Here is a 22,353-nt window from a genome sequence, read left to right on the forward strand (position 1 = left end):
AAAAAACCCAATCATGATATTATAAAAAGCATCCTTTGAGAATTGTAAGCACGGGTCTGAGATTCAAATTTACCCTTCCCACACATGTAGGGAAACCCAAAGCAAGAAAACTTAAAATAAAATGATGTCCAGCAGAAGCAAACAGAAGCTTCCTTCTGGGGAAGCATCCTCAATTCACATTTGGCTACAGTAAATTTAGCCAAGTGCAAACTCCACCTATAATATTACCAAGCATAGAAGAAAACAAGTCACCATAAGAGTCAGTAGAACCAAACTGTAGATTTAAATCCCTGAAGACTTCTGCTGCTGAAATGATCTAATGAAGAATGTAAAGTCTGTTGAATGGTCTTAAAGAAACCTAAGAAGGCATTGCAAATATGATGAAGGGAGCAGAGACTACTCAACATTGACCAGGCAGGTTTGAAACACAACTGCATAGAACATCTGAAAGGAAAGAAATACGATAATTAAAATAGAAAAAATATATAATAATTGAAATTAAAAACATAATGATTGTGCTATATAGCAGATTTGTGACCGGAGGGGACATTATGATCTGGACAGGTTCCCCCGAATGTAGGCATAGAGACAAGCAGATGGTACCCATGCAAGAAAGGTTATGAGGCACGGAAGCCAGAATGGAAGACCTACTATGTGCCTACTCCAGTGCTTCTCCTCCGGGAGGATTTTGCCCCCAGGGAACATTTGACAATGTTGCGAGACAATTTTTTTTTTTTATTTTAAGGATTTTATTTTTTTAAAGATTTTATTTATTTATTTGACAGAGAGAGAGACAGTGAGAAAGGGAGCACAAGCAGGGGGAGTGGGAGAGGAAGAAGCAGGCTCCCAGCAGAAGAGCCTGATGTGGGGCTCGATCCCAGAACGCTGGGATCACACCCTGAGCCAAAGGCAGACGCTTAACGACTGTGCCACCCAGGCGCCCCAGGGAGACAATTTTTTGGTTGTCACCCTTGGTGGGGGTGTTCCTGGCTCTGAGCGAGATGGGTCCAATAACTTCTCTTCCCTGCCAGGCTAGACACTTGAGAACTTAAAAAAGAAGCTTCATTGAGGTATAATTTATAATACAATGAAAATCACTAATTGTAAGTATACAGTTGGACAAGTTTTAGTAAATGGACCCAACTGTGAAAGCACCACCGTACTCATAATATGGAAATCCCCCGTTACTCTGGAAAGTTCCTTCGTGCCCTTTTGCAGTCACTCCACACCCCCACCTCCAGTCTCTGGCAACCGCTGAGCTGCTTTAAAAAGTTACACATTTTCTTTCCTCCTGCGTTTTGTGTGAAATTCACCTAAAATGTGAATTTCAGATGAAATTCACACAACATAAAGTAAACCATTTTAAAGTGGTATTTAGTACAGTCACAATGTTGTGCAATCACCATGTCTATTTTGCTCCAAAACACTTTCTTTTTTTTTTTTAAGATTTATTTATTTATTTGAGAGAGAGAGAGAAAGAGCACGCTTGAGCGGGGGTGAGGGGGTTGGGGAAGGGGCAGAGGGAGAGGGAGAGAATCTCAAGCCGACTCCGCACTGAGTGTGGAGTCAGAGGCTGGGGTCAATTTCACAACCCTGAGATCATGACCTGAGCCAAAACCAAGAGCTGGAGGCTCAAATGACTGAGCCACCCAGGCGCTTCTCTCCAAAAAAATGTGCATCCCTGCAGCAGAAACCCCATGCAATGCTCAACGCCCCCACATTTCCCCTTTGCCCTGGCCCCAGGCAACCAGTCTGTTTTTTGCCTCTGTTATCGCTGTCCTTTTGCCTCTTCTAGGATATTACCCAGAGGCAATCATGCAGACTTTGTCTCTTGTGCCTGGCTTCTCTCCCTTAGCTCAGTTGTTCTGTGATCCATCCCTGCTCTGGGGCATCTCATAGGTTGTTTCTTTTTATTGCTGAGTTGTTTCCCATAGCGTGGACAGGACTTGTTTATCGGCTCGCCAGGGCCCAGGTGTGGGGGTGGTTTCCTCTGTGTCTGTGTCATCAAGGGGCCCCACAGGGTTCCCTGCAGTGCTTTGGGCCCACTTGGTAGGGCGATACCAGTGTGCAGAACAGAGAAATGAGATCATTAACGAAGAGAGAGTCAAATGCGCCAGACGGGGGATGGGACCTGGGTGGACTGGTGACTGCATGTGGCTCCTGGCCCACCCCCATCCCACTCTGGCTGGGATGAGGGGCTAGGACCAGGGGATGGCCCTGGGGCTGGGTGAGGGGCCCAGGTTCAGCTTCCCAGGAGGACGGCGAGCGGTGACTCAGTGGGCTTTCTCGTCTGCAGGAGCCACCACTCTGGGCTGATGGTGGGGCAGTCCGAATGTGCCCCAGAGGCCAGCTTTCTTATTCCATTCTTGTTGCTACACGCAGAGGCAGATGACATGAAACTCTCAGTTCCCAGTTCTGAGTGTGAACTCCGGTGGCCCGCCCTGGGCTGGCACCACTGAGCACTTCCACCTGAGGGATCTAGAAACTTCTTTGACCTCCGCTTTGTCCTCACCTAGCTGTGTCTCCTGAATCGTCCAAACCATTAATTCCTCTTTAAAAGGAAGTGGTTTTCCCCATGAAACCAAGGTGTAAGTCACATAGCTAATTCTCTTGAATTTAACTTTGTCTTGGGGACTAACTTAGCACAGAAGGATTTTTTTTTTTTAATGTACTTTCTGTTTTACCTGCCAGTCTAGACGAACTCCTTTCGAGCCCCTTGCCAGGTCTTTTCTGGCCTTCAGGTAGTTTAGTGTTTAACTGTGTCCTCTATGAGAAGCTAGTGTCCTAAGGGAGCTGTCCTGCTGCCCAGAACTTCCACTCTCCTCTCTCCTCTGCCTGGGAAGAGCTCTCGAAGAGCCTGTGCGCTCCTGGCTTCTCCCTGACTTCACCGAGAGCTTCCTCCCCCTCCCCTCCCCCCCCCTCCTCCTTCTTCTTCAAGATTTTATGTATTTATCTGAGAGAGAGAGGACATGAGCAGGGGCAGAGGCAGAGGGAGAAGCAGACTCCCTGCCGAACGGGGAGTCCGATGTGGGGCTCGATCCTAGGACCCTGAGATCATGACCTGAGCCAACGCCAGGCCCTTAACCGACAGAGCCACCCAGGTGCCTCTTCGCCAAGCACTTCTGAGAGTGGACCGAGGGCTCTGAGTGCACGCATTGCCAGCAGGGTCTTCTTGAACCCTTGCGGTCACTCTCTGAGACGGGATCTGCGGTCGTGCCCATTTTACAGGTAAGGAAACAGATAGTTAGTGAAAGCAAATGGTCCCGGGTGGCAGGCAAGGAAGTTGCAGAGCTGGGATGTGAACTCAGGTCTGTCCGATTTCAGAGGCCGTAATGTGAACCATCGCCCTATGAAGTCTCCCTCACAACTTCCTTGTCTCCAGATGTCTGTTCTTCACTGTGCCTGAACTAAAGATATCTTCTTCCCTCTTATCTTGGTTGGCATTTCTTGGTAACTATTTAAAACCTGTTAGTAAGCTTCGGGTTCATTGTAAATGCAGCCTCCCCCAGCTTCTCACTTCCTTGTTATAAGAATTTCTGTCTATTGCAAGCATCGTGTGCAGGCATACTGGGTGACTGGCTGAAGAAGGGGGTAATTATTCTTTTTCTTTTCTTCCTTTTTTTTTTTTTTAAGAGAGAGGGAGAGAGAGAGTGTGTGAGTGAGCAAGTGGGGAAGGGGCAGGGGGGAGAGAGAGAGAGAATCCCAAGCAGGCTCCATGCTCAGCACGGAGCCCGATGTGGGGCTCGATCTCACGACCCTGAGATCATGACCTGAGCTGATATTAAGAGCCAGACGCTCAACCGACTGAGCCACCCATGCACTCCAGGGGATAATTTTTCTGGCATCCTAGACGATGTGCTGAAGGGCCCAGGGGCAGAAGCTTTGGGAATCAGGTGCGGTCTGTATCACCCCTCACAGCTCCCCACGGGAGGAGGGAGACCCAAGAGCCTGGGGGCAAGTGAGGCTGGGTCCCACCCCAGAGGGTCTCAGGGTCAGCCAGAGGAAGGAGGGGCTCCCGCCACAGTTGCTTTAAAATTTGGGACTTACTTTCCCCCAAAGTTTTCAGTATCCAATGCAAGGTCTTTTATTTTTTTTTTCCCTAATAGACTTTATTTTTCAGACCAGCCTTAGATTCACAGCAAAGTTGAGCAGAAATATGAGTTCCCACATGCCCCTGCCCCAGCCCAGCCTCCCAGCCGTCAGCCTTCTGCTCCAGAGTGGTACCTTTGCTACATCGGATCGATGAGCCAGCACGGGCACGTCGTTATCACACAAGAACATAGTTTACGTTAGGATTCACTCTTGGCTTTGTACATCCTATGAGTTTAGACAAAAGTGTGTCCACGATGATGGTATCCTACAGAGTAGTTACACTGCCCTAAAAATCCTGGTGCTCCGCCGATCTCTTTCCTGTCTCCATAGTTTTGCCTTTTCTAGAATGTCGTATGGTTGGAATCATACAGTATGGAGACATTTCAGATCGGCTTCTTTCATTTACTAATAGAACTTTATGGTTCCTCCGTATCTTTCTGTGGCCTGATAGCTCATTTATTTCTAGTGTTGAATAATATTCTGCTGTCCGGATGGAACACAGTTGATTGACTCGTTCACCTATTGAAGGATGTCTTGGTTCCTTCCAAGTATTGGCAATTAGGAATAAAGCTGCTATCAACATTTGTGTGCAGGCTTTTGTGTGGACGTAAGTTTTCGGGTGATTTGAGTGAATACCAAGGATTCCTGGGTCACATGGTTAGAGGATGCTGAGTTTTGTGAGAAACTTCCAAACTGTCTTAAAAGTGCCTGTGCCATTGCATTCCCATCAGCAACGAAAGAGAATTCCTGCTGTTCCACGTCCTTGTCAGCATTTAGTGTTGTCCGTGTTTTGGATTTTGGCCATTCTTTTTTTTTTTAATTTTTTAAAATTTAAATTCAATTAATTGACATATAATGTGCTCTTGGTTTCAGAGGTAGAGGTCAGTGATTCATCAGTTTTATATGTTACCCAGTGCTCATTACATCACGTGCCCTCGTTCGTGTCCATCACACAGTTACCCCATCCCCCCAACTTTGGATTTTGGCCATTCTAATAGGTGTGTAGCAGTATCTCGTTACCGTTTTAATCCCAAGCTGTGCTTTCTAACCCATGATTTTCCTCCTCAGCTGCTTCCTTTCTCTTCAGTGATAAAAGGAGAGCAGTTGATATGAGATCAGGTGCTTGCATTTCAAGCCAAATGTATAGAAGGAACCAGCAAAGGGCTCCCCTCATTCATACAATAATCCGTGTGCCCTGAAAAGAGTGCCTGGACTTAACGGGTACTTCAGTCACATTTGTTGAAGGAAATGCATGGGCGGGTGACTAAGGGAGGGGTGAGGATCCGACCTGGCCCCAAACCCATGCTTTCAATGGCAACAGCAGCCTTGTCCCTACTTCCCCAAAAGTCATCCTTACAGCATCCCCCTGGACAGTGGTCCCATCTCTTGGGGACTGAGGCTAGCCTCCACCCTCAGGATGCCTCATGTCCTGGCCGTGCTGAGTTGGCCCCAATCGCGGGGCTGCACAGACTCAAGGGTGATTCATGAATCCGACCGAGGCTGGCAGAAGATGGCGGGGACCTAAGCTCAGAAAAGGTTTGAAGTAAGGTGACCAGCAAATTAGGAGCTGTGATGGAGATGGTGCAGGCAACACATGGTGCCATTCCAGCAAGAGGATGAGACCCCAGGCCTCTTCCCAATTAGCCTTTCCAGCATGGGTTTAGGGGGAGCCCAGAAGAGTTGCCAAGGCTATTCCTGGATCCCCATTCTGGGTGCAGACTTGACTCCCAGACAGCCCGGGTGCGGAGCAGCGGGGACATAAGCAAACCAGCCATGGGGATCTGGAAAGCCTGAGGCAGGTGGAACGAGACAGACTAGTGAGCTGGAAGGTGCTAGAAACTTCTTCCTTTAACTTCATTTATTAAGAAAACACCATTCGGGACATAGTTAGCATCAAGAAGAACGCACCCCACGTCCCAGGTGGTGGTAAGGGTCCTTCCCACTGTGGTGTCCATCCCAGGCGGGGTTGCTGCTGCTTCTCCTGACCTGACCAGCTTCTCCCTGCTCTTGAGCGACTTCCTCTGTGTCTGCAAAGCAGCTCAGAAATTAAAAAAAAAAAACAACACCTCCATAAAAAAAGAAAAAGGAAGTAAGGACCCACGAGGAGGAATTCATGGGAAAGAAGAAGTTGTGCTTTCTTCTTCAAAGAGCAATCGGCTCCTGCTCTCTCCATTTCTCTGCCTCCACCATCTCCTGGTTCCGCGTGTATTCGAGTGAGCACGTGAGGCCCTGTCCCAGTCTGGAGCTGCTTGCGGGCACGGGGGCCCTGGCACCAGGCTCCTAGTGGAAACACATTTGCTGGCAAATGCTATCCTGCCCCAGAGACTAACTTCACAATTTCTGCCTTTCTGTCTACCCCAGACAGCAGGTGTAAGAGGCAAGTTTTGCTTCACTATTTTCGTGGGAACCCAAGGGGCAGTTTCCAGAAGTGTGTGTGTGTGTGTGTGTGTGTGTGTGTGTGTGTGTGTGGTGGGGGTGGTGTTCAGGACAGACCACAGATGGCTACTCCAGTGCATTCTCTTTGATGATGTCATGAGAGTAACAACCCAACCACAGAATCTCCAAAGACGTAGGGGTCATTGAATAGCAACAGGAAGGCCCCGTGGGAAAAGCAGGTACCGAGGCAACAATTGCCAGAGGTCTTGCACCCACTGGGGACAGCTGGTGAAGCTGCCGGGCTCTGGCTTTGCCCGCCCAAGAGCTGCTTGTCCCCCGAGTCTGGTCGCATCTGGGGGAGGCTGGATCCAGGGAAGTATTCGCAGAGAGGGGTCTTTGGAGCTGGTGGACTATGGACCTTGGTCCCCAACAGGGTGACTCAAAGGCTCTTAGTCTGGCTCAAAGTTTATGCTCTCTGAGCGCAGTGGAATTTTCAGGCCCACCACTGACCAGAGCCCTACACCAAGTGAAAGTGGGAGAAATTTCTCATTGGCTGAAGGGTAGGGAGAGGGGACTCTTGCTTCGGGCGGGGAGGGGAGATTCTGGCTACCATGTTAGGGACAGGGATTCCTGGTGAGGCACCTTCCCATGGCCTCCTGAGGCTGAGAACCAGGGCCTATCTATGAGGACAAAGGACAGGGTGGGCACATCCTCCCAGGAAGTTCAGAGGGAAACACTCCACATAGAACCAAGGGCTGGGGTGTGGGGGGAAATGGGGTGATCCTGCTCAGAGAACACCTGGTTCTGGGTTGAGTATAGTTCGTGGAGTATGAGGACTATAGTTAATAATACTGTGTTATATACTTGAAATTTGCTAAGAGGGTAGATCTGAAGTGTTCTTCCCACATCAAAAAAAAAAAAAAAAGAGAGAGAGAGAGAGAAGTATATAATGTGATGGGTGTGTTAATGAACTAGGTTGGGGTGCTCAAAAATATGTTAAATCATCACTTTGTGCCCCTTTAAAAAATCACATTTACACCTTAAATGTATAGTTTCATTTGTCAGTTAGAGCTCAGTAAAGCTGCAGGGGAAAACAAACATTGCAGACGGGCGTGTTGGTGTGTGTTGCATGTGGGTGGACACATCTCAAATGGGGCTGTTCCTTCTCACGGGAGGTGACGCTCCCTTCGTGGGGAGGACCCACGGCCCATACGGCGCAAAGGGACTGAGTCCACCCAAATGGACAAATGAAAAAAAATTGTTTATCACAGACATTTTTAATTATTAAGATTATTTAAACAAATTAACTATTAAGATTATTAAAATATCATCATGTAGGAAATGCAAAATCCATTTCCCTCAGACAGTTTTCCTGACTGCTCTCCCCAGCCTTGAGGTAGTTTCTGAGGCCCAACTCAGAAACTCAAGAAAAAACCCTTATATATCAGAAGCTTGGACATGGAGGGGCCTGAGCTGGTCTCGGGCATGAAGGAGACCAGGGCGTGGGCAGGGCTTCATCTCTGTCTCTGTCTGCATCCCCATTGCTTCTCTCTGTGCTTTGGTCGCTGGCTCTGTGCCCCGACTTCTTCCCGCAGAGAGGACACGGTTTGGGTCCCATCCCAACAGCTCCGACCATGAGCCTCAGCCCCACGTTGGGTAGGGTGGGCATTTGCTACCCGAAGGAGTGGGAACAAGTCCAGGAGGCCATGACACCTCAAGAGGGGCCCCAAGTTGCATCCCTGAGCTGTGCAGAGCAGGGAGGGTGCCCGGCCAGCCCCTCAGCACCCCCAGCCTCAGTCACTGCCTCCCGAGGACCCAGAGGCATTTCTGCCACAGCCTGTGTCTCCTCTGGAAATGGGGTCCGGGGGAGGAAGGTTCTGCTCGTCCATCTAAGGGGCTGTGTCTCTATGGAGATCAGAGGGCAAGTTCATAGAGATGGACGGTCTCTGCTGAGACCCCTTCAAGCAAAGGACGGCACCGACCAACACGAGCAAGACGGGCACCTTCAGGAACGCCAGGAGAATGTAGTGGTCCCTGCAAGAGGGTACAGAGCTGTCAGAGCCCTAGGCCCCCCCGGGCCCCGTCACTCCCAGCGGCCAGCCACGGTGGAGCATTGGCCAGCCCCGCAAGGCCTGTGACCCTGGGCCCGGCAGCCCCATTCCAAAGACCACCGTGAACCTGTCAGGCTCGACCGTGACGGCTGTTCAGAAGGAACTTCACCTCCGTGGTTTTGCTTTGCTCTGGGCCCACCTTCCTTTCTCAGCGCACGTCCTGCGGCTCCCCTTCTCCAAAGTGTGTCTCGGCTTGGCCCCTTAGGGTGACCCACGACAGGCTGTGTGCCCTTGCCGCTCCCGAAAATGCCAGCTCCGGCGGCTGAGCCGCGCTCCTGCTCCCCGGCACCCGGGGCCTCGCACCGTGGGGATTCTGTCTTATCTCCCCTGGGCACAATCCAGCTCATCAGGGCTTTTTTGTTGACAACTGAATATAGAGAAAGATTCTGCAGATGGGCTTCCTGGGGAGGGCGGAATGGGGAGAGGGGAGGTGAGGGGTGACATGGGCAGGAGTGGGTTAGTGGGGGGGGTTAGCTTTGGGCCTTGACCCTGGCTGGGACAGCTCTGGTGTCCCGTGAGGGCGCAGAGGCAGAGTCGGAGAGGCCCCAGGCCGGGGCAGGGTGAGGACAGCAGCCACTCACCTGATGTAGGAGTCGGAGGACGCCCCGGCACGGCCGCTGGTAGTTGTTGTAGAACGCGGGCTCGCCGGGGTGCTCAGAACCCTGTCCGCTAGACACAGGCAGAGTCGGCCACAGTTATGGGGACAGACAGGGCTCATGGGCAGCTCCCAGTACCCCAGGAGTCCCCCTGCCCCTGGACTGGGAAACTGCGTCTCTGGGTACAGTCCCCAGGCTTCTCCCTTTCTGCTGAGTTTTCTTCTCCTTCCCTTCCTTCCTTCCTTCCTTTCCTTCTTTCTTTCTTTCTTTCTTCTTTTTTGTTTTTAAGGTTTTGTTTATTTATTTTAGAGGGGGCTGGAAAGGCAGAGGGAGAGAGAGAAAATCTCAAGACTCTGCTGAGCACAGAGCCCCACACAGGGCTCGATCTTATTACCCTGAGATCATGACTTGAGCCGAAACCAAGAGGCAGACCCTTGACTGACTGAGCCAGCCAGGGGCCCTCTGCCGAGTTTTCTGAGCCACTTCTCAGTGGCTTTCCATAGACTCAGGTGTGGCAAGAAGAAATAAAGGGGAAACAGGAGCACACAAGGCAGGTGCTTCTGGGGAGAGAGATCCGTCTTCCCACTTCTCTCCGCTTACCCCTCTAGGTGGGACTTTAGCCGGGCGCGGGGGGGCATCCCCAGTCCTCAAGCAGTGCCTGAGCTGGGCTCGAGGGCACATGGTTCTGGGAAAGGGGCCCCCATTATTGGGGAGGTAAGGAGGAGAAGGAGGACTCTGGAGGGCTGGTGAGTAAGGGCACATTCTGTTGAACCGTGAGCAATGGCTATGAAAAATTAAACACGAGAAACTCTGAAGACAGTTTGTGGTCACCTGCTTGGTCATGGATTCCTGACACCAGCCTGGCACTGAGTGTCCATGACCTATTTTTTAGTTGAGTCCTAGGCCCGAGGAGACCCCAGGACAGCCAGAGGGGTCCCTGACGTTGGCCTTCCTTTCTCCTTACAGCACCCACTGTTAATTCGAGCCCCTTCTGGGGTCCCTCTAACTCCTTGCTCATTCTTCTGCAGCCACCGAAAGCAGAGGGCAGGGAGGCTGGGGGCCCAGAGAGGAGAGGCACTGTCGAATGCCCAGAGCTACTCTGGGTTGGCCAAGTTCCTGGGGTTCAGTGCTGGACCCTCGGGGCTTCCCCAGGTATCCCCCCTGCCCCTCTCTGTGTAGTGCCGGGTCTGGAATGTGACTACCAGTGACCACTTCCTGGAGCCATGCCCTGGGACCTAAAGCATGCAAGGTCCACCCATGCCTCTGATGAGAGACTGTGGGGCTGCCAGGGTCGTGGGTCCCCAGGAAAGCTGGCCTGGGACATGGGCAGTGAAGATGGGGTCTATGTCCGCACCCCCACCCTAAGACCTGCCAGCCCCGTGTGCATCAGCCCAATATCTCATGTGACCTCAGGAACGGTGATGGGGACACTGTTCTCAGGTACTCAGTCATTTCCCATCTACCCTTGGGAAGGGGAAGGCGGAAGCCCTCACTCTTTCTGTCTTGAGCATGAGGGCCTCATTGTGTAGACGAGAAAGTTCTTACCTGGGTCAATAGTCACTTTGACAGACGCTCCAAGGTCAGGTCCATTTCTGCTAATCCCACACCAGTAAGTGTCTGTGTCATCTCGCCTGACCTCCTCCATGGTCACCGTGAGTAAGCCGTGTCTCTGATTGTCCCTGATGGACACACGGTCTCCCTTCACTTCTTGCTCTGATCCATTGGTTTGAACGAGGATCTGGCATGAGTTCCACTCTGCTCCGCGACACCACCACTTCTCGTAAGCCTTCCATCCTGGTGTATAATAACACTGCATGGTCACGGAGCCCCCCACTAGGCCCCTCACAGACTCTGGGCCTTGGAGGGAGAAACAGCCTGGAAAACAGAAGCCCAAGATACAATTTCTGGAGCCAGGCCTGGCCTGGGAGCCCCATGGGCTCAAGTGGCCCCAGGTTGGTGTCCAGGGACTGAGCCAGTGTCTGGGCCTTTGCAGCCACCCCGTAGCTGACCCCAAAGATCCGCCCCCTCTGTCCCGCTGCCCCGTTAGCTCCCACAGTGATAATGTCCCGCCTCTTCGGTCCTCACTTCCCTGGTCCTGCCCGCAGTGGTAACACTCCTGACTCTGACACTGTCCGTCTTGGCTTCGAAACTTGGTCCTCATCTTCTCTCCTCCTTCTCGGACTGCTCATCTCTGAGGCCTCCACTGATTCCTCTTCCTCCCTCTTTAAATCTTGGTGCAAAAGTATGCTGACAAATACTTCACAACTAGCCCTCTGGGAAAGAGAATCTCCATTTGTAGCATTTTCCAGTTTCTGTCGTGTAAATCCTCCCACCCTGGTTGATCTCAGGCAGTCAGTGTAATGCCACCGGACACACAGCTGAGAAGAGTCGGTTCTTGCAAGCCAGTGTGAACCGGCTCCAGAGCGCCGCGGGGGGAGCCCAGGCGTCCCTCTCCAGGCCTCATTTTGTCCCACCTTATTACAACCCCATGCAGGGATTCTCCCTTCCTATGATTTTGGTTATTGTCAACATGCTGATGATTCCCCAAATCCGTGTTTGTGGCCCACATCCTTTCCTTAGCTCCAGCCTACCGTTTCCAGATACACACCGTGCGTCTCTACCCCAGTCAATAGTCACAGGACTAAATCCACCCTGTACTTGGCCTGCTTCGGTACTTCTCTCCCTTGGAGGGCTCCTGTGGCAGACTAGCAAAGGTCTGCGGGGAGTGGGATGGGTCAGGGACAAGCACAAGTGGAAAGGCCATCGTGCTGCTCTGGGGATCGACTCCATCAAGCTGAATGTATGTGGCCGGACAGACACTTTGTCCGTGGCAATGGCCTCTTGTGCCTTGATCACATGGAAGTGAACAAGCAGCGAGAAGCAGAGAAACCCAGTGGAAGCCTCTCCTGACTGTCTTAGCCCCGGAGTCTCAGGGTCAGGCCAGGGGCTGGGGGTGTCTCCACGGGGCCGTGGGACTCAGGTCTGTTGCACCGGAAGGTGCACCGCCTCACACCCCGTACCTTCTTCCTGATGCTCTCTTAGTTCACTTGAGGTTTGCATTTGTGCTCAGTAGGATTATGCCTCCCAAAGATGTTGATGTCGTAATCCCAAGGATGTGCGAGGTGGGGTAATAATCCTGGATTATTTCGTTGGGTCTGATGTCATCAGAAGGGTTCGTATAAGACGAAAAAGAGTTAGTGTCAGAGTCAGAGGGAGATTGGAAGATGCTATGCCGTTGGCTTTGAAGGTAGATAAAGGGACCAGGAGCCAAGGAGTTGGGCAGCCTCTGGAAGCTGAACAAGGTGAGAAAGCGGATTCTTCCCTAGAGCCTCCAGAGGGAATACAACCTTGCCAACGCTTTGCTTTTAGCCGGTAAAGACCATTTTGGACTTCTGACTTCCAGAGCTGTGAGATAATAAATTTTGTCGTTTCAAGCCACTGAGCTTGTGGGCATTTGTTACAGCAGCCATTGGAAATAAACATAGTATTCCATCAGCGGCACTGACTGTACTCTCTCCGAACCAACAGCGTCCTAGCGTGTCTGACAGCGAACTTGGCAACTCCACCGATCCCGTCCTTCCCTTCTCCTCTACAACTGATTGGTTGGCCATTTAGTCCACTCTGCCTCAAAACTGCTTCTCAAAAGGATTTCCTTCTTCCCTCCCCTACTGTCACGATTCGTGATGACAGCATGGCGCAGCAGAAAGAGAGCAAATTTGGACACAAGAAGGCACGTGTACCACACACTACTTGGGAAATCTTGGGGAAGCCACTTCGCCTCCCTGGGTCTATTTGCAAAATGGCTACGCTCCCTCTGTTTTGCAGGTTGTTGTAAGACGTGGGTATGTGTCATCCACAGATACTCTTTCGGGGGTTGCCCCATCAGTGAGAGCCTGTCACCAGGTCAGGAGCTCATCTGGTGCCTGGATCAGGGCCGTGGCAGCCAGAGAAGCTTCTCCAGCCCCTGTTGTAGTCCCTTCTCCAACGTCTGCGTGTCACTGCTGGAGTTACGTGCTGGAATTGTTCCCACCTGGTCCTCGGCTGCAGGGTTTCACGATCTCTTCTGCAGCTGCTCCCCACTGCCTCAGAATGATTTAAAATGCTCTCATTGGGCATTCAACTTTTTTTTTTTCCTTCTAGATCCAAGTTCTCTGTCCAGCACCATGTCTTGCTCCTCCCTGCCTTCCATTGGACCCTATAACCCACCCCCGCTTTTCTCTTCCTCTGACCCTGATGTGCCCTCCCAGGGGCTATGTCACTGCTCACGTCCCTCCTTCCACCTGGAGACCCTTCTCTGAGCCCAGCCTGCCTACTGATCACCTTATTCCCTTTCCAAACAGAACTGCTTCCTCCCATTTCTCCATGCCCTTATAGGAAGCTGAGTGTTACACTGGTATTTTGTCACCATTACCAGTCTCTCTGTCTCCCTTACTAGGACACTCTGTCCTGAACGGCAGAGACTTTGGGTTTATGTTCTCTCTCTTCCCCATCCCCAGTCCCCGTGTCTTGCACGGTATCTGGATCCTGGAAGGTACCAATAAAGTTTACGATTGTTTTTGCAAAGGAGCTGGCTGTCATGATCTGGGACATAATCGTTTTGATTCTGATGTGAACTCTAATTTCCACACCAGGGGGCACTGAAATTTAAGGCTGCTAATTGCAGTGCTAATAATGTAAAACACAGTAGACTCTGGAAGCAAATTCCGACGCTGTTCCTGGGAGAGCGGGCTAATCTATCACCATCCTCCCACGCCGTCATTAAAAGAAGACAAACGACAAGTAGTAATAGGGAAGACGTCCCAGATACGTTACTACTGGGTTTTTAAAATTTGCCTGAGTGTTTGGATTCCATTTCTGTGCTTTTTCTGTGGTGCATGCATAGAAAAAAATGGACAATAGATATTGTAAACTCTTAACAGTGGTCAGTGCTGAAACTGGGGCTTGCGGGGGGAAATTTCCCTTTCTAAATCATACCTTTCTATTATGTGTAAATGTTTACAATACCATTAACTGATAAAAATAAGAAAAAATCTTAATAATCAAAAGGTCTCACTTAGGAAAAAGATTGCTAAGAGACAGTAATCGATGTCAATTAAAATCAAATACAAGAGTTGGCAGAAAGGGTGGTTTTCTTTGTTAAGACAACAATACACAGCACAGCTATGACCCAACGCTGGGGGTCAGTTAGGTGGTATTTGCCAGCAATCATAAACAGGATTAGAGATGTTGCTCCTTGGAAATAGAAGTTTTATCAATCCCAGCTGTGCTAATTTAATCTGGCAGTAAAGCATTCATAATGCGATTGGGCTTGTTAAAAAAAAAAAAAACGTGCGAAGTTTTCACAAACACAGACTGTGATGTGTAGAACTATCAATCACGTCTGTGTGTTTTGTCGAGAGCTGGTCTGAAGGAAGGTGGAGATGTTAGGACAGCAATCGGCTGGGAGCAGGACTCAGAAAGAGGGCCAATGAGTTTTAAAAGCATAAGGCTGTTTGAATCTCGATTTGTCCTTTCCCTGACTCTGAGATGGAAACTCTCTCCTTCATGTCAATCCTTCGGGGAAAGTTTGCCCCATGTGCACCATCCTCGCATGAATAATCTTGTGTCGAAGTCAAGAGAACAGTTGAGCTCCCTGTCTGGGTTGCTAGCTCCCTGTCTGGGTTCATAACAAGGCAGCCAAGGGGAGATCTCAGAGCAGAGGAGCTCGCGGGGTGCGGGATGTGCAAAGGGGTTTGAATCCATCTTGTTTCGCACAGATGGGGCAGGGCATCCTGCTGGCGTCCCCATGAAGCAGTGCCAGCTCAAGGGGGAAGAGTAATTTCTGGGGTGCAGGTCTGTGCCCCGTTCCCCCACTTGTAAACACTCACTGGGCACCATCGATGCCGGTGCCCTACCTCCCCCTCAGGGCTGCAGCAGGACCGTGTAAAGGAGCCGACAAGAAAGTCCTACTGGAAGTTGGGTCATTCAGACTTCACTCCATCCACCTTCTCTCCTTTTCATTTCGCAGAAGTAACCCCAGAACGTCTAAAAGCAGTCTGTCAGTGGGGTGGCTTTTCTTGCATCACTGATTGCTTCACCCCTTTCCCTCGTGAACTTGCAAAGTTGGAGGAGGACGGACACCCTGTCCTGTTTCTGCAGCCAAGCCACCCTGCCCAAAGCCACAGAGCAGCCACTGTGGGTCTTAGCCTCCTTCTGGGGGAGAAGACTGTTTGTGTGGGTGTGTGCATGTGAGGGACACGGCGCGTGAGTGTGTGTCTAACTCTGTAAGAGTGTGTAAGCACACAGATGTGAATGGGGCATGAGTGCCTGTGGGTGTGTGCGTCTGACTCCACTGTGGGAGCGCATCGTGCGTGGGAGGCCAGGCGGTTGACCCTTCCCCTTGGCCTCCAGGTGAGCTGGACGTTGGGATTAAGATAGGGAGCACATGGGGGTCTCTGAACTCAAATGCAAACCTGGAGTCCAGGGGGAGAGGCAGACATTCTGAACTGCTGTCCTTTGGGAATTCTGGGCTATTCGGTGTCCTGCCCAAGGAACATAGCGGTCACAGAGAAGCCGCTGCCCTCCCCGCCCATCTGTAGTTATCATCACGGGACTTCTGTCACTGATAAAATCAGAAATGGCCTTGATAATTCGAGAAAGACCACAGCCCTTGTCTATTTACATCTGATCTGAATAGCAGAGTCCCCCAACATTACAGCTAGGAAGGGCATCAAAGACCCATTCACACTAGAAGTGTTAGAAAAAGGAGGGGGCTTGCCCATGGCATGCACTGCTGTCAGGACTGGAACTCCAGTCCCCCAACTCCCTGGCTATGCCCTTTTTTGGGAACCTCTGCAGACCAGTCTGTTCTCCTAGAAGGCCTGTCTCCGGGCTCATAGAGAAGGCTGTGTGTGGCCCACACATGCGGCATACGTCATGCAAACTTTTGGACTGACCCTAATGTCTGTGCTCAGTGTGTGCAGCGGCTTCCCACAGAGAAGATACATGACCTCCTCCCATCTCCCACACAGTTCCTGAGCAATTTTCTCTTTGAAAGGCTCAAAGGGCATGGTGTGGAAGGGCCTTCTTAATCTTTTCTTGTGCCTTTCCAACCTCACGGCCCACCAGTCACCCCAACGCCCCCTGCACACTGAGCGCCCCTGTGCATGAATGCCCCGTCCTTTCTCAAGCCTCCGTGTCTTGGTCAAGTAGTCCTCTCTCCCTGGAACGCTCTTCTCCCTTCTCTGCTTGAAGGGCTGATCCCTTTCTTCAAGGCTCATCAAACGGTTGGTGTCTTCATGGCTTTCTGTAGCTCCTTCAGCCAAACCTGCTTGGGCCTCTGAGCACTCCTCCCTCAAGCCCTGCCATCGGTTGCTCACCCACTGAGCTGTCTGGGTTCCCATTTCTAATGGCCAGTCTTGTTTCTTTTTTCCCTTCAGGTCCTCAGGGGCTGGTGAATGCCTGGCACAAAGTAAGAACCCAGTGTGCTTTTGCTGAATAAATTCACAAAACCACCTCTCATTTCCCCCGATATGACACCTCCCCTCTGCCTGGGATAACTCTCAGTCCCCTGCCCTGTCCCAGGGGGTACCAAGTCCCCGGAGCCCCCGCTGCACTCACCTGGGAGGCTGAGCATGAGAAGTACTAGCCACAGCCGCATGGTCCTGCCTCCCAGGCTCCTTGCCCCTCTGCCGACCACTGGAGAACACACCCGGATCCCAGCTGGACCCTCGCAGCTCAGCCTGAGCCCAAGCTTGCACGTTGTTTATCTGGACTGCCTTTGAGCTTCTGACCCACTCACTTCCTTTTATAGAGTGTTTCCTGCTTTTAATTATTCAACAAATTGAGTGTCATTTCTTGGAAGGGCTGGGGCACAGGGCACAAGAGTCACCACCACATAGGAAAGAGGAATCTGGGCTGTGTGGAGTAAGGAGGGGCCGGATACATGTCTGCAGCGGGGCCAGAGCAGGGGGCATCTGGCCTACCAGGCTTTGCGTCCAAAGGGTACAATAGCCTGGGTGTCAACGCCAGAAATGTTTCTCTATCACAGCAACGGGTCCCAGTGGCAGGGAACGGCACCTCCTTCCCACGCAGGTGTCACGTGAGCAAGCTTGGCACACCTGGAGATGCATTTGTTCAGGTGTTACAACCAAGGGCATGAAAGCATAGGCTGGAGGATCAGACAGACCTGGGCTCTAACCCCGAGCGCCACTTACAAGCTGTGTGACCATGGACAACTTACTGAACTTTTCTGAGGCTCAGTTTGTCTATCTGTAAACTGGGTTTTGATGGGAATAACAGAAGAGTTGTTATGCGAATTAAGCGAGAAAAAGTGTGTGAAGCTCTGAGGACACAATGCTGGGATGGGGTTAGCACTCTACATCTGTTTTAGTGTCCAGGGCAAAACCTCAGATGCCAGAAGAAGAGTCGCATAAAATAAGGGCAGGGCAGGAGGCTGAGAGAGAGAAGGCTGAAGGACTGGGTTTCCTCATCAGTAATAAGGTCAATTCCAGCCTTAACCTGACATAATTTAATTAGCATCCTGATTGATAACCCAGTAGCTAAAATTCTTGAAGAACAGCTTTGGGAAGCAGATGGGTGTGTGCGCTGGTGTCCAGGCCAGGCTGTGGAGGGAAGAGGTCTTCCTGGAAGTCCTGCGGTTGGGGGCACATTCAAAAGGGCTGAGAGGAGGAAGAGGGCTCAGTCCTATCGCGACGCAAATCATATTACAAAGAGTAATCGAAACAGAATGCTACTGGCATAAGAACATACAGATCAGAATGGAGGGGTGCCTGGCTGGCTCAACTGGAAGAGCGTGCGACTCTTGATCTTGGGGTTATGAGTTCGAGCCCCATGTTGGGTGTAGAGATGACTTCAATAAATAAAACTTTAAAAAGACAAAACATATAGAGCAGAATTGAAAGCCTATGAATAAGCTCCCACATATAAAGTCAACTGATAGTATTTGACAAGGGAGCCAAGAATAGCCAATGGGGCAAAGAGCAGTCCCATCAAGAAACGGTGATAGGAAAACTGGAGAACCGCTTGCAGAAGAATGAAACTGGACACCTCACAAATAGTAACTTAAAATGGATTAAAACTTAAATGTAAGACCCAAAACTGTGACACTTACAGGAGAAAACAGGGGAAAAGCTCCTTGACATTGGTCTTGGCAATACTTTTTAGATGTGACACCAAAAGCACAAGAAACAAAAGCAAAAATTAAGTAGGACTGCATCAAACTAAAAACTTATGCACAACAATAGAAACAATCAATAAAATGAAAAGATAACCCACAGAAAGGGAGGAAATATTGACCAATCATATATCAGATAAGGGGTAAATATCCCAAATATATAAAAAGCTCATACAGCCCAGTAACAACAACAACGAAATAACAATTCCTATAATGTGATTGGTCTCGTTTTTCAAAAAATATGTCAGGGGTCCCTGAGTGTCTCAGTCAATTAGGTGGCTGACTCTTGGTTTCGGCTCATGTCATGATCTCAGGGTCCTGGGATCGGGCCCCGCGTTGGGCTCAGCACTAGTGGGGAGTTCTCTTGAGGATTCTCTCTCTCTCCCTCTGCTCTCTCTCTCATAAATACATAAATCTTTTAAAAATTAATTAAAAATAAAAAACATATGGGAGGTTTTCATAAACACAGACTGTGATGAGTAGAACTATTAATCAGGTCTATGTGTTTTGTCGAGAGCTGGTCTGAAGGAAGGTGGAGATGTTAGGACAGCCATCACCTGGGAGCAGGACTCAGGAAGGGGGCCAATGGGTTTTAAAAGCATAAGGCTGTTTGGATCTCAATCTCTCCTTTCCCTGACTCTGAGATGGAAACTCTCTTCTTCATGTCAATCCTTCAGGAAAGTTTGCCCCATGTGCACCATCCTTGTGTGAAGAACCTTGTGTCAAAATTGAGAAATTAGTTGAGTTCCCTGTCTGGGCTGAGAGCAAGTGGCAGATGACACACAAAGTGGACCAAAGGTGATCATAGGGGAGAGCTCAGAGCAGAAGGGCGCATGCGAGTGCGGGATGTGCAAAGGGGTTGGAGCCCACCTGGTTCTGCGCAGATGGGGCAGGGTGTCCCTGCTGGTGTCCCCATACAGCCGGGCCAGCTCAAGGGGGAACAGTAATTGCGGGGGTACAGGTCTGCTCTTCTTCTTACAAGTGCGCTCTGAGCACCCGCTCACCAACTCCTTCGACCAGTTTAGAGTTCCCCTAACAGTGCACATGGGTTTCCATTCCTCCACATTCTCACCAATGCTTCCTCTCTCTTGTCATTTTGGTGATGGCCATTCTGACAGGTGTGAGATGATGTCTCATCGTGGTTTTGATTTGCCTTTCCTTGACAATGAGTGATGTGGGGCACTTTTTTATGTACCTGTGGCCATTACTATGTCTTCTTTGGAAAAATGTCTATTCAGTTCATCTGCCCATTTTTTTTTTAAGAGAGAGAGAGAGACTGAGAGAGCATGAGTGGAGGGGAAGAGGGAGAGAATCTTAAGCAGGCTCCACGAGCTCAGTGTGGAGCTTGATGCTGAGCCTGACATGGGGCTTGAGCTCATGAGCTGAAATCAAGAGTTGGGTGCTTAACCAACTGAGCCACCCAGGAGCCCTTCTCTGCCCATGTTTTAATTGGATTGGTCAAAGGATACAAACTTCCGATTATAAGAAGAAAACATTCTGGTGACCTAATGCCTAGCATGGTGACTACAGCTAATAATATCCTATAAAACACTTGAAGGTTGCTAAGAGAGTAGATATTAAATGTTCTCACCACAAAAAGGAAACAGTAATGATGTGACATCGTGGGGATGTTAGCTAACCCCACAGTAATAATCAGTTCGCAATATATGTGCCTTAAATCACCATGCCCTACACCTTCAGCTCACTTAATATTATATGTCAGCTATATCTAAATAAAGCTAGAAAAAATAAAAAATAAAAGTAAACATGGGGACTGCTAAAAAATATATCATTTGAAAAAATACATGCATATACATGGCAAACCCATGAGGAAAACATGAATGTGAAATTCATAGTTGGTTTCCTCAGAGGGGAGCTTGGGACTTCAGAAATATGAACGATATTTATTACTTAAGCTATGATGTGGGCACCCAAGGGTTGAAGAGTATTCGGGGTTTAAGGAGTATGCATTTATTGGGAACAATCTTTGTGTCTATAATACATTGCAGGGAAAGTTACAAAAAAAGTTGAGAGAGTATTCTGATAGAAATATGGACAATGGCTGGATGTATTGGTCAGAAGGCCATTCCCATCCACCAGATGGGCTGTATTCCCGGGCGGGTCATCAGTGGAAAACTGGTCTTGCTGGTTTTCATTATCCAGCTGATTCGACCTCCACCCAGAGCCCCTGAGGCCTGTTCACCCAGAGGACAGCACTGAGCATGCTCAGAAGCACGGGCACCTCCAGGAAGACCAGGAAACAGGAAGTAGATGTTGCTGAGCAGGGACCTGTGGGGGACACGGTGACAGGCAGTGACCACATCCTCAGGGAGACACCCTGGTACCCCCCGTTTCCTTCTGTCCCTGCACCCATGTCCTGAGGCCACAACAGTCCACACAGACATCAGTCCCAGGTGGGTCCATGAGCGGGGGGGCAGCCCCACCCAACAGACCCCTCCTGTGACCCTCAGGCTAACAATTGCCCTTGAGACAGGATGTGGACATGCAAAGGGCCCCGCCATTGGAGTGTCGTGAGGGAGATGCCGGGGAGCAGGCGGGACCTGGGCCGGGAAAAGGGTTCTACCTAAGCCCTCCGCACTGGGGGTTACCCTGTCTGTGGACTAGACATGACTGCCAGGGTTACTTGGCTGATGTCTGCTCTCCCATAGACAGTATTTCCCATGAATGTTTGCTTCAGCCCCAGGGAGCTTCTGAAACCTCCATGGGGCCTCCAAACTTAGCCTTCAAANCGGTGACAGGCAGTGACCACATCCTCAGGGAGACACCCTGGTACCCCCCGTTTCCTTCTGTCCCTGCACCCATGTCCTGAGGCCACAACAGTCCACACAGACATCAGTCCCAGGTGGGTCCATGAGCGGGGGGGCAGCCCCACCCAACAGACCCCTCCTGTGACCCTCAGGCTAACAATTGCCCTTGAGACAGGATGTGGACATGCAAAGGGCCCCGCCATTGGAGTGTCGTGAGGGAGATGCCGGGGAGCAGGCGGGACCTGGGCCGGGAAAAGGGTTCTACCTAAGCCCTCCGCACTGGGGGTTACCCTGTCTGTGGACTAGACATGACTGCCAGGGTTACTTGGCTGATGTCTGCTCTCCCATAGACAGTATTTCCCATGAATGTTTGCTTCAGCCCCAGGGAGCTTCTGAAACCTCCATGGGGCCTCCAAACCTTAGCCTTGAAGTTCAGGGGTTAATGGTGGAGGGAATGGATGACGGCACTTACCTCTCCTCTCCCTTAGAAGGCTGGTCTGCAACAGGATGACTGTCCAGTGAGGGCCTGGGCGGGGGGCGAGAGAGGGGGAAGCAGGGGACAGAGTGTGCAGGGGCCCCCAGAGCACCTGGCCTGGGCCGGGTCCCCAGCCCCCCTTTGCAGAACACTTGCAGTGCTCTTCCCTGTCCCCGGAGCCCAACCTCTGCAGATAGCCGAGTGTTGGCTCCCCAAATCCTACAGGTCTCCAGGGAAACGTCCTCTCACCGGCCAGGCCTCCAGACCATTGTGTATTAAAAAGCAATGCCGTCGCCCCGTCGCTCTCCCACACAGGCTCTCCCCCACCCATCTGTCCTATTGCCCCCAAGCGTTCATCACGACCTGGCATTATGTCTACTGATAACCGTGTTGNATGTCTACTGATGACCGTGTTAACTCCTTCACTGGGTCAGTGTGTCACAGGATGGTGTCTGGGTGGCCCGGAGCCGTATCCCTAGACAGCGCCTGGACCTTGGTAGGACTTGTACCATCAGGGGTGGACTTGGTAAAGAAGTGAGGGACCTAGGCCGAGACAGTCACACCACATGCCTCAGCCCCCCGTGTCGCCGAGCAATCACCCAGGTGTCAAAGGTCTCCCCTGCTAGCCCCTTACCCAGGATGTTGTCTGGGATTGGGGGTCTCCTGCGGGGTCGCGGTGCTCCACGTGGGGGCCGGCAGGGTCGTGTGAAGACCTGGGATGCTGGTGGGCCTCACGGAGCTGGGGGCTGCCGTGTGGGCT

At 50.9% G+C, this 22,353-nt stretch overlaps 2 protein-coding genes across 13 annotated transcripts in view; both read right to left on the reverse strand.

The window, feature by feature from the left end:
- Positions 1–7,726: 7,726 nt before the first annotated feature.
- CD300LB (CD300 molecule like family member b) lies at positions 7,727–18,418 on the reverse strand. 12 transcript variants are annotated; one of them, XR_004619634.1, is made up of 4 exons: positions 16,775–18,418; positions 10,721–11,050; positions 8,689–9,248; positions 7,727–8,502 (listed from the first exon to the last, which is right to left on the reverse strand). XR_004619634.1 is itself a non-coding variant. In XM_019809664.2 (4 exons), the coding sequence occupies exons 1-4, from the start codon at positions 16,812–16,814 to the stop codon at positions 8,358–8,360; spliced, it is 522 nt and encodes a 173-aa protein (XP_019665223.1). In that variant the 5' UTR covers positions 16,815–18,417; the 3' UTR covers positions 7,727–8,357. The 12 variants fall into 12 exon arrangements, 6 of the variants coding, with proteins under 6 accessions (XP_019665223.1, XP_002929013.2, XP_019665222.1 ...); XR_004619631.1 differs by having other exon boundaries at positions 8,647–9,248; XR_004619633.1 differs by having other exon boundaries at positions 8,719–9,248; positions 16,775–18,417.
- A 1,880-nt stretch (positions 18,419–20,298) lies between these two features.
- LOC100476775 (protein CD300H) overlaps positions 20,299–22,353 on the reverse strand; it is an 11,254-nt gene continuing 9,199 nt past the window's right edge. Inside the window, exon 4 of the mRNA XM_034640571.1 lies at positions 20,299–20,639. Within this exon, the coding sequence (XP_034496462.1) occupies positions 20,506–20,639 (134 nt within the window). The 3' untranslated portion in view covers positions 20,299–20,505. The remainder of the gene's footprint in view (positions 20,640–22,353) is intronic.

This window comes from Ailuropoda melanoleuca, chromosome 13 (assembly GCF_002007445.2).
Source record: "Ailuropoda melanoleuca isolate Jingjing chromosome 13, ASM200744v2, whole genome shotgun sequence".
Lineage (NCBI taxonomy): Eukaryota > Metazoa > Chordata > Mammalia > Carnivora > Ursidae > Ailuropoda > Ailuropoda melanoleuca.

What these genes read in the sequence shown, in the direction of transcription:
- CD300LB (XM_034640645.1), bottom strand. Translation starts at nt 11,336, where the DNA reads ATGAGGACCAAGTTTCGAAGCCAAGACGGACAGTGTCAGAGTCAGGAG. An exon ending in CAAAGTGACTATTGACCCAG is followed by an intron (nt 9,249 to 10,720) that starts GTAAGAACTTTC and finishes GCCTGTGTCTAG; the next exon opens with CGGACAGGGTTCTGAGCACC. An exon ending in TCCTCCGACTCCTACATCAG is followed by an intron (nt 8,503 to 9,160) that starts GTGAGTGGCTGC and finishes ACCCTCTTGCAG; the next exon opens with GGACCACTACATTCTCCTGG.